Source organism: Rana temporaria, chromosome 2, assembly GCF_905171775.1.
Source record: "Rana temporaria chromosome 2, aRanTem1.1, whole genome shotgun sequence".
Taxonomy (NCBI): domain Eukaryota; kingdom Metazoa; phylum Chordata; class Amphibia; order Anura; family Ranidae; genus Rana; species Rana temporaria.
The window spans coordinates 162,391,885-162,410,479 of NC_053490.1; the positions used below are offsets into that span (position 1 = coordinate 162,391,885).

Below are 18,595 nucleotides of genomic sequence, written 5' to 3' on the forward strand. Positions count from 1 at the left end.
TAGCTACCATAGCTTAAATATACAATTTAAGTTTTCAAGAAGTTTGTCTAGGCTTTTGATTGCAGCAAAGACACGAGAGCAATGAATATAAATTGACTGCGTTCCTTAAAAAGATACCAAGTTAAAAATATAAATAATAAAACTGTAGTTAACAAACACACATATAATGTTTTTGCAGTGCAGATATAAAAGTTACACTTTTATTATGCAGTATCCTATTGTACCAGATGTTTTAAGCTAAAGAGTTGCTGGAAAGTGTGGCAATTTGATTATTTTTATTATGGCATAATAATTCAGTTTTAGTTAGCGAACTACCTTCCAGATTGAGATGGAGTTTGCCTGTAGGTATGAATGTTTTAGGATGCTGTTTAGGGTTTTAAGTCATTTTAGGTTTTCAAACCTTAAAATGAACCCTGCAGTTAATATACAAACTTCTTTATTGGATTAAGACTTTCTCCTCCTGTATAAATCTCTGTATAATAGAAACACAAAGGCTGCTTTGCTAAAGGCAAAAAGACTGTTTACTGCTAGGGAATCTTCCCAAGAACTTGAATGAGGTGAATATCTGCTGACTTTCATCATCCAATAATTTTCAAGCAAAAATGTTGTTGTTTTTATTCCTTGCACCTGATTAGGTACTCTTGGCAAAGTGAAAATTCACTACATTTACTAAGTGCTGTGGAAATTTCAATGCCAAATCAACATTTGTTGCAAAGTGAATAGTCTATTTGCCTTTAGTAATCCACCCCCAAATTACATTTTATACTTTCCTTGCCCTATCTTTCATTCACTGGGGTTAACTTACTAAAGGCAAATAGACTGTTCACTTTTCAAGAAAAAATTGCACCTTGTAAGGGAAGTTGCACTTTTCCAGAGAATTTTCCCCTGAACTGAGTGAATGTGGTGAAAAAATACCCAATCATGAGCGTGAAAAAAAAAAAAAAATTCTTGCACATGATTAAATGATGAAAGTCAGTAGAGAGTCATCTAATTCACAAACCTCTGGGGAAAATTCCTATGCAGAGTGCAACTTTAGTGAATCACCCCCACTGTGCCTAGGTGAGGGTGACATTACATGCCTTCCGGTGCATTCCTGAGAATGATGAGGATCACAAATCCTGCACTAGTGTCTTTTCAAAGGATTGGGGTTATCATATTTCCCCATGAATCTTGCTGGCAGAATAGTTATGCCCTGCCCTGCAAAGTAGAAGGCCAAGAATAAAGTAAATTTTTATGGCAACACTTTTTCTTACAGGTGCACTTTTGCCCTTTTAACCACCATTTTTTTATTTTATTTTTTGCATACATGTTAAAATCTGCATTTTTTTTATAGACATTACTGTAAACCCCCCTTACCTCCCAAAGAAATATATATATATATATATATATATATATATATATATATATATATATATATATATATATATATTTTTTTTTTTATTTTTTTTTTTTCTGAAATCAGAGACCATGGAGAATACAATTGTGGTAGTTGTGATTTCTTTATGTTGCACAATGTTTGTACAGTTGTTTATCAAACTTATATTTTCTGAAAAAATACCAATACATATTTGTGGAAACAAATACAATATTATACCCAATTTGTTAGTTAAATATAATATATGGGGTGGAGTCAGAAAAATAGATACCTAACAAGTCAAGTCCTAAAATTGTGCATACTTGTGGAATTTTAAAAAAAAAATGACACCCAAAATTCCCCATATGTGAAGCTTAAAATAAAAAAAGCAAAACTTTAAAGGGGTTGTAAAAGTAAAATTTGTTTTGCCTAAATAGCTTCCTTTACTTTAGTGCAGACCTCCTTCACTTACCTCATCCTTCAATTTTGCTTCTGAGAAATCCTCACTTCCTGTTCTTCTGTCTGTAACTACACACAGTAATGCAAGACTTTCTCCTTGGTGTGGAGAAAGCCTCTTGAGGGGGGAGGGGGCGAGCAGGAGGGTCAGGACGCTCTCTACTTTGCAGATAGAGAAAGGGGCTGTGTTTTAGTGGGCGTCCTGACACTCCTGATCGCCCCCTCCCCCCTTAACCTCCCTGGCGGTATGATTCTGTCTGGAATTACGTACCAAAAGCGGTACAATTATTTTGCAAGGAAATTTGGCATTTTATACTGTAGGCCTGTAATTCTTAGGAATAAACTCACTTAAATCTGACCAAACAAGAGTCTTGTAGGCATCCCGGGTATGATTTTTTTTTAAAAAACAAAATCATAAATTATAATATAATAAATAATTATAAATAATTATAACAAATAATAATATAATTATAATAAAAATTATTCAATAATGTAATCAACTCAAAATCACTGAAATTTGCTTAGTTGCAGAATTGTCGCTGTCATTACTTTTATTTTTTTATTACGTATTTCCCACAAATCGCTATCGCACAATTCTGCAAGTGATTATAATTTATTATCGCTGTTTTCTAGCTGATCTAAAACCATTTTTGACATAAAGGGACACTTTTGGACAATCTACAGTTTTCAGGCAGAAAGAACAGTTTTTATTATATAAAATAACATGTAGGGCACTGGGCAGACCACTAGGGACAAGGGGGGTGTGTATTTTTTACATACAGTACTGTAATCTATAAGATTACAGTATACTGTATGTATAGTGTTTGTTTACTTTTTTGAATTTGGCGCCGTTCTCCGCCCCCATGCGTCGTAACGTCGCAGGGAACGGAGATCGGCGGCACATGGGGAGACTGTGAATCGAGCGAGGACCCGCTCACTCACACAGCGGGAAGGCATCACAGGATCCAGGGACAAGGTAAGTAATTCCCTGTCTGTGGATGCTGCGAAGGTAAGCCGCGCCGCTGCACACTCTGCACATCCACCCCGAGCGTGACTCGGGGATACCGTTCTTAGCATAAGAAAAAACAAACCCGAGTCACGCTCGGGTTTACCGCTAAGGGGGTTAACCTACTTAGCGGTATCCCTGAGCGTGACTCAGGTGTTTTTTTCATGCTACTATCGGTATCCCCGAGTCACGCTCGGGGTAGATGTGCAGAGCGTGCAGCGGCGCGGCTTACCTTTCGCAGCATCCACAGACAAAGTTACTTACCTTGTCCCTGGATCCTGCAATGCATCCCCGCTCGCTCGCTCGGGTCCTCGCTCGATTCACAGTGTCCCTGTGTGCCGCCAATCTCCGTTCCCTGTGACCTTACGACGCACGGGGGAGGAGAACGGCGTCAAATTAAAAAAAGTAAACAAACACATTACATACAGTATACTGTAATCTTATAGATTACAGTACTGTATGTAAAAAATACACACCCCCCTTGTCCCTAGTGGTCTGCCCAGTGCCCTACATGTTCTTTTATATAAAAAAATGTTCTTTCTGACTGCAAACTGTAGATTGTCCATAGCAACCAAAAGTGTCCCTTTATGTCAAAAATGGTTTTAGAGCAGCTAGAAAACAGCGATAATAAATTATAATCACTTGCAGAATTGAGCGATAGCGATTTGTGGGGAAATTCGTCATAAAAAAAATAAAAGTAATGACAGCGACAATTCTGCAACTGAGCATATTTCAGTCATTTTGAGTTGATTACCGTATTGACAAATTTTTATTATAATTATATTATTATTTGTTATAATTATTTATAATTATTTATTATTTTTTTTATTTTTTTAATTCATACCCGGGATGCCTACTAGACTCTTGTTTGGTCAGATTTAAATGAGTTGATCCTAAGAATTACATGCCTACAGTATAAAACGCCAAATTTCCTTTCAAAATAATTGTACCGCTTTTGGTATGTAATTCCAGACAGAATCATACTGCCAGGGAGGTTAAGAGGCTTTCTCTACACCAGGGAGAAAGTCTTGCATTACTGTGTTTAGTTACAGACAGAAGAACAAGAAGTGAGGGTTTCTCAGAAGAAATAAGGACATTTAAAAGCAAAATCGAAGGATGAGGTAAGTGAAGGAGGACTGCTCTAAGGTAAAGAAAGCTATTTATGGATTTTTTTTCTTACCTTTACAACCCCTTTAAGCTCATTAGAGTTAACCATGAATTATGGCTCTAAAATGATTGCTCTTACTCCAGAATTCACGATGATACCTCACATGTGTGGTACAACTGATGTTTACATACAGTGTGCTTGCCCTACCCTAAACGTTGTATTTGGGGAGTTTGTGGGAATACTAAGGTGCTTTACATATTTTTTTTAATTATTTTTATATGTTTTATACACATTTTTCACATGTATTTATTTATTTACTTTATTATGATCACAAGTCCCCCAGGTGATAACTTGGGGAGGGGACAGGTCCTTTTTATGGAGCCATCCTTGTCTGTTAGACCCTAATATTTTTACTGCCCTCCATTGCAACTATTCAAAAACAGATTGTGTTTGAATAGCTACATCCTTTATTACACTAAGGACTGTGCTATCTAAGGAATAATGGCAGGGACCTTGTAAGTGATGAAATACTTCTCTGAGTTCTTTCTACTTTTACCCACAGCCCTGGGATCCCAGGTTTGACACTTTTCTAATATTTTTTATGAAAAACCCCATCACCAGTTTTAAAGCTAGTATCAAGCTTATAGCTGCAGCAGCAGCTCTGAACTTGATTTAAATACTTGCCCACCATGTCATTTTGTAAATACACCTTAGTAGAAAGTAGGTTACCATATAATGATTTCTACAGGAGTAGGGGAGCCTAATCTAATAATAATACCTTGCATTTAGAATTACAGTAAAATCTTGGTTTGAGAGTAACTTGGTTTAAGAGCATTTTGCAAGACAAGCAAAATGTTTAAATATATTTACAAGCAATGTTTTGACACACAAGTAGCATCATGTCAAAACGGAGTATAAAACAGAACAGAGGCACCTCTAAGGCCACGTACACACGATCAGTCCATCCGATTAGAACGGTCTGAAGAACCGTTCTCATCGGTTAACCGATGAAGCTGACTGATGGTCTGATGTGCCTACACACCATAGGTTAAATAACTGATTGTGTCAGAACGCGGTGACGTAAAAAACAACGATGTGCTTAAAAAAATGAAGTTCAATGCTTCCAAGCATGCGTCGACTTGATTCTGAGCATGCGCAGGTTTTTAACCGATGCTTTTGCATACTAACGATCGGTTTTGACCTATCGGTTAGGCGTCCATCGGTTCAATTTTAAAGCAAGTTCTAATTGTTTTGACCGAAGGTTAACTGACCGATGGGGCCCACACAGGATCGGTTTGGACCTTCAGTCCGTTTTCATCTGTTTTGACCGATCGTGTTTACGCGGCCTAAGTGTAGCAATATGGTTACATTTAATGTAGGTGCAACATTTAGCAACTCACACGGTTGATAATTAAAACAGGCACATCTGAGTATGCATTCCACACCGCATTCAATGAGTGCTTTAAGCCTCCCTTTCAAACTGCTCTACTCCAGGGTAGTCTTCCCGGTCACAATTGCAGACTGACAGGGGTAAGAGCCTGCGGTGCGGAGGACAGTCTATGTGGACAGCTTTACCCCAGGTGCCTGCATACTTAGATGTGCCTCTTTTAATCATCAACCATGTGAGTTGCTAAATGTTGTACCTTCATTAAGACCCCTTTCACACTGTGCCCAATGGGATCCTGACCTGGGCGATTTGTCGGCTGAGGACTGGGAGGAGGCCCTAGCCAACTGCAGAGCCGTCTCTCCCAAACTCTCTGATCGCCTCACCCACCTATACATTCTCCACCGATCATATCTGACGCCCTACCGCATTTCTAGATATAGACCTGGTCATAACCCCAACTGTCCTGGCTGCGACCACCACAACGCCACCTTTTTCCACCTCCTTTGGTCATGCCCTTGTACACAGGGGTTCTGGTCCCAGGTGATCTGTTTCCTCCACGACCGCATGGGCTCCCCTCTGTCCCTCTGCCCCCGCCAGTGTATTCTTGGGCTCCTTTCCCTGTCTGAGGCCGAAAAGTATCTAAACATATTTTTGCAAGAAGCATTGTTCCTCGCTAAGCTTCAGATAGTCAAGACATGGAATGAGGGGACCTCCCCCCACGCTGCAGCAGTGGATCACAGCTGTCAACACTTCCTTGCCTTTTAAAAAAATACTTTATGTCCACAGGGGATGCCCAGACAAATACTACAAAGTATGGGACAGATGGTTGGGGAATGCCTCCACTTGCAATGCGGGAGTCTAGTTGCTCTCCTCTGCTGCGACCCTGCGGTCCCTCCCCTGGGCCCGATGTCGCTTTACCACTCCTCTGACCTATGATATCTATGCACTGTTTTTCTTCATCATGCCTGTATGCACATCGGCAGTTTACAGCCGCAGATTTAGTGCATGTTGCACTTGATATGCGTTTGTGTATGTATCATTAATGCTCAATAAACGTTGTTTTGATAAAAAAAAAAGAAAAACACTGCTATTTTAACTGTCAGATTTGCGGCACATTTCGGCCGCTAGCTGGGCGCTTTTAACCCCACTAGCGACCGAGAAAGGGTTAAAACCATCCGCAAATGTGACGCTACAGAGCGCTGCCCATTGATTTCAATGGGCAGGAGCGCATTAGGTGCGGTGAGTTCATCGCTCCTAATGCGCTCCAAAGAAGCTGCTGGCAGGATTTTTTCTGATGCCCTGCCAGCACACCGCTCCAGTGTGAAAGCTCTCGGGCTTTCACACTGGAGTGAATAGAGCAGCAGTTTAAGGGCGGATTGCAGGCACTATTTTTAACGCTATAGCGCCTGCAAAACGTCCTCAGTGTGAAAGGGGTCTAAATGTAACCATATTGCTACACTTAGAGGAGCATCTTTTCTCTTTTATACACTGCAGCTACTGTTGGATTTTGCTTATAATCACCTTGTGGAGGCTACCATTTGTGGATGGACATTTTATGGTTACACAACCTGTCATATTGCTATAATCTTTTTACATGGACTATAAACTGAAGGACTTATAAATAAATGGCTGTGGAATGAATCACCTGAGTTTCCATTATTTCTTATGGGGAAATTCACTTTAATGTACAAGTGCTTTGGATTACAGGGAAAGGGATGCCGCTCTAGGAAGGGTGTCTGGAAATGAAACTCTCCTCAGAATAGGAACAGCAGGTGTAGGCTAAGCACAGGCAATTTCGTGATGAGAAAATTGTGGACAGCCACACTCAAAATCAATGAGGTAATAATCAAAAAAATGCTTATTCATAGCTATGCCTCTTTTTAATAAAGGCATTGATTTTGAGTGCGGCTGTCCAGAATTTTCTCCCCACCCAATTGCTTTGGATTACAAGCATGTTTCCAGAACAAATTAAGCTTGCAATTCAAGGTTTTACTGTAGTTAAAAATTAAGCTTTGAGGTTAACAACTGGTCAGATTTTGCCGTTCAGTTTTTTTAGTAGATAAATTGAAAACATGGAAACTGAATGGTTGATATGGTCCTGCTTGTCCCATTTTTTTTAAATCAGAATTTGCAGTGGCTAAAGTGGATGCTTTATTCAGTAACTGGAGGTAAATATAGACATAACCATATGTTTAAATGACAGGAGTTCTCCTAAGGATCACTTTTGCCTTGGATATATTAATGCATAAAACATTTGCAGTTTTCCAAATCTTATGGGTTAGGGTATCAAGCAATGCCAATTCAACTTCACCATCTTTAAACATTGTAAATACGTCTATTTTGGAACCTATACTACAGGCAATAAATCACCCTTAAATGTATTTTTATCTGAAAGCAATCAGTATGAGTACTTACATTTAGCATAAAATCTGCCGTTTGATGTGCCTGTGCAGTAGATTTGGGAATAGTCGAGAGGGAGGTAGCATAAATAGCCAATTAGTGTTTCAGCAGTGCAAGTAAAATACCAAAATGGTGAAAAAACTGAATGACAGAGAATCCGACCCTTACCATCACACAAATCCCCAGGCCCTGATGGTCAACCTTACTCCTATTATAAGCCTTGTTGTCTTTCTGATGAAGGGTACTGTCCCCCATCCCCAATTTCTTCATGCATTTATCACTCCGAAACCAGGCAAAGACCTGCCCATTCTTGATAATTACAGGCCTTTTGCATTATTAAACTCAGACTATAAAATGTTTACACAAATCTTTGCAAACAGGCTATTGCAACTACTTTCATCCTTAATTCATAGGGACCAGGTTGGGTTTGTCCCTACTAGGCATTCTGGCGATAATATAAGACAAACTATTGACCTCATAGATCTTCTAACTAGAACGAAACACCCTGCCCTAGTTTTAAGCCTAGATGTCCAAAAGGCCTTTGACTAATCTCTCCCATTATGGTTTCCCTGGCCCATTTATTCATGCTCTGCAAGCATTCTATGCTATATGTAACTCCCAAGTTCAGCTTGCCTCCTATTTGTTGCAATCTTTCCCGGGGAGTAATGTCAGCAGGCAAGAATGTCACATGGCACCTTTACAATGGGAGTACAAACAAGCTTTCCCATTTTGTTGATGATATTCTACTGACAATATCCCATCCCCCTACTTCTCTCCTTTCCTTACATAATATCTTAGCATCCTTTTGGCTTTTTATAGGGTTTCAAGATCAATCCTACTAAAACAGAGACCCTCCCCATAAATACCCTCTCATTTCTCCTTACCTCTCTTCAGCAAAATTTCAATTAGCGTTGATGTTCCCACTTAAATATTCGGGTGTCTATTTAACTTCCTCCTATTCCACCCTTTACCAGGCCAACTTTCCTCCCCTATTTAAAGAAATGAATTGCCTATTGGAGCATTTGACAACCCTCCCTCTTTCACTCCTAGGAATAATTAACGTTCTCAAAATGTCTATACTTCCAAAGTTTCTATATCTGTTTGAGACACTCCCAGTTTTGATTCCATTATGTCAATTAAAATGACATCAGAGAACTTCTCTTAATTTGATATGGAATAATGTTTCGCATCAGAGGTCGGTAGTTCAAGCTTTGAGATCCAGGGGTGGTCTAGGAGCACCTAATTTACTAAAAAACTACTATGCCACCCATCTATGAAGTGTCATTTCCTGGATGTCTTGTTGCGCCCCAAATAGATGGTCTGAAATTTGAATTGGGATCACATTTCCGGTGCACCCATGTTATATTTTATGGCTATCTTCTGACAAATATACTGTATGCCTCAATTGAGAAGTCTGTTTAGCTCTGATGTTATTCACCTTGTCAATTTGGAAATGTTGTTCTGGAAAGTACTCTCTCTCTCTTCTCCTTGCCCCCCACCTTTGAATGTACTATTAAAGCCTGATATCCCTGATAGCCTAACTTATAATCATACGTTTCCCTGGACCCAGGTAGGGGTTTTTCAACTGTGCCATTTAGTTCACCCATTGACCCATAAATTGTTGTCCTTTGCAGATCTACAATCTAAATACCAGATTCTGAAATCACTTTTTTATTTATACTTACAAATTAAACATTGTTCTCCCCCAAATCTCCTATCTTATCTGTGAATAAACCAACTGGTTTTGAACTCTTGTGTGCTAGGGGCCCATATGAACCTCATTTAATTTCTTCCATATATAAAATCCTTCACAAGGCTTTCACCCTTGACTGAATCAAATAACTCCTATATGAGCAAATGGTCTCATCTTCTTAAACAATCTATTTACCTAGCATAATGTGGTACAATTTGGGAATCCACCGCTAAGGTTTCATGTTGTGTGGTACAGAGAGAGAGACTACTTTCACAATTCTCCTATTTTGGTACAGCACCCCAGACATTTTGCATGCTTGCAACCCAGAAGCCTCCTGGAAGTGCTGGAGATGTAGTATTGATATACTGTAGGCACTCACTATCATATTTTTTGTAACTATACCCCTAAATCCCATACACTATCTGTTAGGTTTCCCCTTTCCAGGCATCTCCAAATATTCAAGGAGGCTGATGGCTTTTATCATGTTATACCATCTTAAAACGAGTTATACCATGGTGCTAGTTGTCTACCCCCCCACAAGCTCCCAAATCCTGTCTACTGTAGCTAATATACGCATGATGGAGCACCTAACTGCATTAATTGATGACTCGATTAAACAATATTTGGGAGGCTTGGGATGACTCTGACTATTGCCCTTAAGCAGATTTTCCAGAACTTTAGGTAGATATTGCTTGAGTCCTGAGCTTCATGGCATTCCCTTTACCCCCATTTTTACCTCTCTATACTTTATATTACTATCTGAAATGCTGCATTTTGTATGCTTGAGGTTTAAGCTGTGGCATGCCAATATATATTGTTGTGTCCTATCCTGCCCTTTAAGCTATCCGAGCATCTATTTTATGTTATACTTCTGATGGCTGGGGCTTTTCCATATATTTGTACTTTAATCATACTTTATACTTAAACTTCTTTTTTTCTTTTTTTTTTTTACTGTCTACTCACAAGCTGAGGACGGGACGGATACCTGTAACTGTTACTGAGCAGCAAATAAAAATCGTGCTTCCTATTCTGCCAGGCAAGGCTGTGCTATGAAATGAATACACATCTTTTAGCAAGTAAAACCTTATATGTTATTTCATCTATGGTTTTATTTGCACATGGCCATACAGAAGCTCTGTGCCCAACCACATACATCCACCTCTTCAACAGCATCTCAATGAGTGCCACTGTGTCCCAGGAATATCATTATGCAGGGCCTGCACATGGTATGGCCCCTGTATGGTCATGTGCATGAAGCCTTACATTGTTTGCCTGGAGTTCAGCTTTAAAGAGACATTTTGTGGATTTTCAGAATGCATTATTGAAAATATGAATATATATTATAACACAAGCCAAAAAATAAAAAGTTTGTTTTGGATGCAGTGGAAAAGAATTACAGCATCTGTTTGGGTTCATATTGCTGCCACGAAGTAAGAAAAAATCTTTATTGGGGACACAAACCAAAAACAAAACAGCAATTGACAGCAGTAAAAAGCCATCATGAGTTCCTCTGAAAAAAATACTTTTCACACTCAACTACATTGATATTGTTCTCACTAGGGCATGAAATTATGAGGCAGCTCCTTAAGGTGCAGAAAAAAAGAGTTTATCCAATTCCTGCCTTATACAAAACTACTGTATACAAACCAATTTTCACTTGACTCAAGGTTTCCAAAAGCACACTATTTTTTATCCAATTGCAAAAGTCTGTGATCTTTCAAAAGCAGTTATTTGTAATAGTTTTATTATTGTTAAGCACACAAATGGTATTGGAGAGGCTCCAACTATCATCACAACAAGCAAACAAGTTGCATATAAAAGCCCTCTAAAATGCTCTGAAAACTGTGAACATATAAAATGTTATCTTTCTTCATAAAACACTAAGCTGTAATAATATTAAAACAACCAGTTTGAAAAATATTCCGCTGAATCGCTAAAAACCTTGTGTTCCTATTGTGATTTCATTCTCTATAAATTTATACATACAGTATCACTGAGGATCAAACCCATTATCACAAAGAATCAAATCAAACCCAACCTTTACTTTATGCATGTTACTCCTCCTCTTAATAGCTGTAAGTGATTCAAATGATTTGACGGTGGTTAGACTTAGAAAATAACAAATAGTTAAGTATAATGTCAAAGTAGAGGCTTAATTTTGTATGTAACCCTCACACATTTAGCTGCATTGATTGGCTACAAGACATACTGACAATAATCTGCTCTTTTATGTATTTCAGGATTAATTTTAGCAAAACCAGTACATCATTTCTATATGCAAATTACTGTAAACTTGTCCCTTAAATATTCCAAATAACAGAAGGTTAATGGCCGTTATAGAAAAACATCTCTCAAAACAGAGCCCATATAACCAATTTAAATTAAAGCAACACACATGCTGCAATACCTAATTTAAAAGGAACTTTACAGAAACTACAGTATCTCACAAAAGTGAGTACACCCCTCACATTCTTGTAAATATTTTATTATGTCTTTTCATTTGACAACCCTAAATAAATTACTCTTTGCTACAATGTAAAGTAGTGAGTGTACAGCTTGTGTAACAGTGAAATTTGCTGTCAACACACAGCCTAAACTGCTGGCAACAAAAGTGAGTACACCCTTAAGTAAAAATGCCCAATATGGCCCCGAAGTGTCAATATTTTGTGTGGCCACCATTATTTTCCAGCACTGCCTTAACCCTCTTGGACATGGAGTTCACCAGAGCTTTACAGGTTGCCACTGAGCTCTCTTCCACTGATGACATCACAGAGCTGGTGGATGTTAGAAACCTTGCACTCCTCTACCTGTTGTTTGAGGATGCCCCACAGATGCTCACAAGGGTTTATGTCTGGAGACATGATATCCCAGTCCATCACCTTTTCCATGAGCTTCTATAGCAAGCCAGTGGTCATCTTGGAGGTGTGTTTGGGGTCATTATCATGTTGGAATACTGCCCTGCGGCCCAGTCTCTGAAGGGAGGGGGATCATGCTCTGCTTACTATGTTACAGTACATGTTGGCATTCATAGATCCCTTAATGAACTGTAGCTCCCCAGTGCCAGCAGCACTAATGCAGCCCCAGACTATGAAACTCGCAACACAATGCTTGACTGTAGGCAAGACACACTTTTTTGGAATATTTGTATGATTTTTGCACAGCACTTTTCTGGTATCACCAGAAGTCATGTACACAAGCATTTTAGCATTGAGCGTGCAGGGTGAATATGGGTATACACCTACAGGAGTGTCAATATCCTGGTCACCCATTGAGCATTATCTTTACTTCCACTGGACCCTACCTGACATTGGACATGATACTGTATCTCTTGAGGAAAGCAAAGATTACATTCAATAGAAAATTCACATGCTTTGAAATTGTACCATACCGGCTGCTAGTGATGTTTCTTGATATATTAATGGCACACCAATCACACATCCCTTTCCTTTAAAGCCCATATGATCTTTGAAAACATTGTGTGCTTAATATGGACCTGAATATGTCACTTTGTTTAGGCTCACCCTTTTGTTACCTCTATAATATAGTAGCTATGCTTGTTATTGTAACTAAACTGTGAACATTTCCCAGAAAATTGGAAAAGAAGAGAGTGACAGTTGTCAATGAAGGTGCTGGAATAGGTAAGTATAATATCACTTCTTTACAGGGGGATATTTGTTTCCTTTTTTATTTTCTCAATAGGGTGGATTGGTCATTATTTAAACAGGTAAAATAAACTTATTTTATGTTTCAATCGTTTTTTATTAAGGTTTTATCAGCCTTTTATTGTACAGTATTTAACATATCCAGGGAATCATATATAGATTAGTCCATAACATTGGTGAGTCCCATTAGCATTGCTTTAAATATCAAATATGACCCACCAATGCAGGCTAAACTGCAATAGCACAACAATAAGCCATATACCGGCCCACTGAGTTGAGGGCCCTAAGTTCGTATCCTATCCCAGGCCCTATCGGGCAATATACCCACTGGGAAGAGTCAGCTGCCCAATTCCTCTGATCGCAAGGTATTGCACAAAACTGTATAAAAAGTAAAAAAGTGCGCTTACCAATACAAAGGTGAAAAAGAAAAAGAAAATAAAGCAGCTAACTCAAAAATGTTATACAAACATATAAATCATAAACAAACGGTGGAGTAGCGCTAAAGAGTGAAAAGGCCTTCATATGCCATCTAAATCAATGAGAAGGCTAAATAAGAGTCCAATGAATATCAAAAATGTGAACAAATTGATAAATGAAAATAAAAAATTAATAGTCCAAACGTGTGGCAAATTTAAGTGTTAGCACACTGCTGCAACCATGAAGGAAAAAACTCTGGGTCCAAATGATAAATATAGCTTGCTGACCCTTACCAGAATGGAAGATCCTAACGGATCTAGTCAAGCTGAAATCACTGGATCCTAAATATTGGAATGAAGCTTGTCTGTTGAAACGATCCTCCAAAAGGTCACCGATCCACCAATAAAGCAACCAAAGAAAATAAGCTGATATGGTGTAAATCCGTGCGATAAATTAATACATAAAGAGCATCCCCCAGTGACTGGCAACAGACAGTGTGAACAAACGGAACCACCACCAGTACACACACTGACCCTTACCAGAACCTGTGATCTGTCAGGATCAATCAAAGCAGAGGGGATGTGGACAATGTGAAGTTATGGAACGTCCCAACCAATAACATCGAATTCACCAGCAAAGGTCCAAATATGTGTGAGAAAGGAAAACTCACATAGCGTGATACCGTAGAGGTTTTTAATACAAAAACGAGCAGCACACTTACAGTTTAAAGTAGAAATGTCAACGAGGATATTGCACAAAACTGCCCTAGTGAACGATGATCTGCTGAGGGAAAATATTTTTTTTTAAAAGAAATATGTAGGCATCCATTGCTGACCTCCTTCTGAAAATGCTATATGCCTGGCTTCCGTGCTGCTCTAGAGACTTTAATACTTTTTGATTGACGAACTTAGAACAAGACTACAAATCAGAAGATCTGACTTCTCACTACTTTTTATGCATTGTTGTTGTGGGACAGTAATTTGAAAGGTATAAAGGCTTAAAACAACCAGAAACTCACATTGGAGGCCTAGCTATTTCTCTCAGAACTGGTTTCCTTTATGGTTGCCATGATTTAACTACAATGCTTGCACATAAAATGATGTAAGCATAACTATAGAACAAACTCAAGAGAGAAATACATCTTTGGTTAGTCAGTCCGACGTATTCAATAAGTCATTGAAAATATAATATGAAATTTACAAAGTATCATAACCTCAAGTAACCAATCAGTGTATTTGGTAGTTTTGAAGCTAGCTTTAATTTGCCATTCTTTCGATACAGCATCATTCACAAAATTAATTAAATAATGGACTTACCGGAGTTGGGGTCAGAGTTTCCATCGGCTTCTGTCCGCTTGTCTGGAGAAGCTTGGTCGTAGAATTCATCCTGTGGCTGAACCAGTGGAAGAGGCTGTGAGATCATACTACCATTGCTTAACGGGTCATGGTCACCTAAGCCACTGTCACTGCAACTTTCTTGAGAGCCATCAGGGAGATGAAATGTAACACGACGCTGGGACTATAAGAGAAGAGAAGGAAATAAATGTTATAGCCTGTCATATTCTTCTAATCTTTCTTTCCTTTTTTCTTGTAATACTGTGCTTTTTGCAAAATGTATCACATTTTATTTTTATAAATGAATCACTAAGAAACTTCTGGAAATCTATCACACCTGATGTTGCATAATACATACAGTAAGGCCTGCTGTTTTATCCACCTGTTAAATGTTTTATACGCTCAACAAAACACATGGGGCATATTCAACTGACATAAGCAATATTATTTATGATTCTAAAGTTATCTTTGGGCTTGAGTACACAAATTTCTTTTCATCTGTTTGCGGTTTTCACTTTCTCTCCAGCTGCTATATCTACATGTGAACTCTATATACAATAAAGCCTTCTTAACCACAGGTGATATCACATGGTGAAAGTAGAACATCATTTTGTGGACATCCTAAATTAAATTATTTGTTGATTCATAATCTTAAAGCCACAAGGATTTTCTTTCTGTTTTTTTCATTCCTCAGATATACGCAGCCCTGACAAATAGAATTGCCATCTTGTATTCCAGTCTCTTCTTTACTGCTTTTAAGTTCTTGCTTTATCCTTCCCTGAGCATGTGACTGGACAGTAAAGAAGAAGCAGTAGAGTAATAAACCATCTCTCTCTTAAGCTGGCCATACATAGTTACATAGTTACATAGTTACATAGTTAGTCAGGTTGAAAAAAGACACAAGTCCATCCAGTTCAACCACAAAAAATAAAAAAACAAAATACAAAACACAGTAAAATCCTATACACCCAACTCCATACCCACAGTTGATCCAGAGGAAGGCAAAAAACCCCATTAGAGCATGATCCAATTTGCTACAGCAGGGGAAAAAATTCCTTCCTGATCCCCCGAGAGGCAATCGGATTTACCCTGGATCAACTTTACCTACAAATCTTAGTACTCAGTTATATTCTGTACATTTAGGAAAGAATCCAGGCCTTTCTTAAAGCAATCTACTGAGCTGGCCAGAACCACCTCTGGAGGGAGTCTGTTCCACATTTTCACAGCTCTTACTGTGAAAAAACCTTTCCGTATTTGGAGGTGAAATCTCTTTTCCTCTAGACGTAAAGAGTGCCCCCTTGTCCTCAGTGTTGACCGTAAAGTGAATAACTCAACACCAAGTTCACTGTATGGACCTCTTATATATTTGTACATGTTGATCATATCCCCCCTTATTCTCCTCTTCTCAAGAGTGAATAAATTCAGTTCCTCTAATCTTTCCTCATAGCTGAGCTCCTCCATGCCTCTTATCAGTTTGGTTGCCCTTCTCTGCACTTTCTCCAGTTCTCCGATGTCCTTTTTGAGAACTGGTGCCCAAAACTGAACTGCATATTCCAGATGAGGTCTTACTAATGATTTGTACAGGGGCAAAATGATATCTCTGTCTCTGGAGTCCATACCTCTCTTAATACAAGAAAGGACTTTGCTCGCTTTGGAAACCGCAGCTTGGCATTGCATGCCATTATTGAGCTTATGATCAACTAAAACCCCCAGATCCTTCTCCACTACAGATCCCCCCAGTTGTACTCCCCCTAGTATGTATGATGCATGCATATTCTTAGCCCCCAAGTGCATAACTTTACATTTATCTACATACATACATTGAAAGGTGGGTGGTTCAGCAGGGACCAGCCAAATTGTGATCCATGTATGGGCAGGCTGGTTATACAGAAGTTGATCTACTGATCGACTTCTGTACAATAAGGCTGTTGAAAAATATGTGCACATTTAGCACCAGCTATATTCAGCAGTGCTGATCAGTGTATTCTGCAGGGGGGTAAGTCTCCCTACTGTTATCATACAAAGACACAGCTGGAGTGATTCCCTCTTCCAGTTAGAATGTGTGGATGGGGGAATTGGGTCATTTTTTGGGTTGAAAGAAAAAAGGAAAACCACTATGTATGGGCTACCATATTCTGCACTCTCCTCCCATCAGTTTGTTCCTTGTTAGCGTAGCAATACAATGCATAATTAACCTCCCTGGCAGTATTCTCGAGTTGTGTTGCAGGGTTACATTTTAGTTCCATTAACGGTAACCCAGAGCCAAACTTGGGATTGCATCTCATGATCATGGTGCAGTTTACTTACCATGTCACCAGGATCCTGCAATGCCCCACCGCTGGGTCTGCGGGCTGGGTCTTCCGCCCGATGCCTTTGTGTCCTCGACTCTGCTCCCTGTGTGTGTCACGACGCATGGGGGCGGAGCCTGGCAGCAAATTCAAAAAGTTCAAAATTCATAACACATACAGTACACTGTAATCTTACCGATTACATTACTGTATGACATCATTTCACATCCCTTTTGTCCCTAATGCTTTTTCCAGTGTCCTGCATGTAGTTTTATATTATATATACTGTTCTTTCTGCCTGGAAACTTCAGATTGTCCATGGCAACTAAAAAGTGGCCCTTTACATCAAAAGTGGTCTGAGACCAGCTAGAAAACATCGATAGTAAATTAGAACACTTGCAGAATTGAGCGATAGTGAATCGTGGGAAAATGTATTTTATTACTATTACATTCATATTTTTTTTATAATAATCTATAGTTATTTATTATATTATAATTTATGATTTAGTGTTTCAAACTTTATTCTACCCAGGATTTCTACTAGACTCTTGTTTGAACAGATTTAAGTGTGTTATTACTAAGAATTACAGGCCTAAACAATAAAATGCCAAATTTCTATGCAAAACAATGCACCGCTTTGAGACGCAAAAATCTGATATAATCATACTGTCAGGGTGACTAACTGGCTCCTTGTTGTGCTTATTTTCCTGGTCTGAACTCCACTGTACAAGGGATTGCAAGTGGCTGATATTCTTTGTTATAGTGAAAGATACATGTCATTTCTTTTATAGGACATGCAGTATATTCATATGAATTGTATTTTTATATCTGCCTGGAGTTCAACTTTACAAAAAGTGCACCATTGCACATTTATCCTTTTTTGTCTCCTTCCCAGTACTTTCCAAATAGACCTCATTTAGTGCCGGTTCACACTACCGCGACTTGGGATCCGACTTGTGTCGCCCCAAGTCGCGCGGCATGAGAAATTCCATTTAAGTGAATGAGAGCCGTCTTAATTCACATTACTGAAGTCGCTCCGACTTCAGAAAAGGTTCTTGTACTACTTCAAGGCGACTTCTAGGCAACTTGTAGGCAACTTGTACCCATTGATTTCAATGGAAGTTGCCTCCAAAGTCAGATTAGTGTCTTAACTGAAACAACTTTACAGGAAAAGAAAAGAGTTTACTCAGGCAAACCCCTCCCTCCCACAGAGTTGATTATTCTGTGATTGGCCACAGCCAAAGTTGCCTGTCCTGGAGGCAACTTTAAGTGCTGTAAGTTGCTACAAGTCACGCTGAAGTCACCTTGCAGAGTCGCGCTGTAAGTCGGGTTGCCCCTGTGTGAACCAGCACTTACTGATGACCCTGCTGCTTTCATATCTCCACAGTTCACCCTGTAACCCATGTTACAAAATGTTCTGGATTCTGCATATCAGAGCAGTGCCCAAACACACAGACATGTGGGCAACAGTTTAAATTCACTTCAACAGA

General features: G+C 39.0%; 1 protein-coding gene across 1 annotated transcript in view; it reads right to left on the reverse strand.

The window, feature by feature from the left end:
* LOC120929674 (protocadherin-9-like) overlaps positions 1-18,595 on the reverse strand; it is a 1,495,744-nt gene that overhangs the window by 663,996 nt on the left and 813,153 nt on the right. The window contains exon 3 of the mRNA XM_040341350.1: positions 14,800-15,001. Coding sequence (XP_040197284.1) covers positions 14,800-15,001 — 202 coding nt within the window. The remainder of the gene's footprint in view (positions 1-14,799; positions 15,002-18,595) is intronic.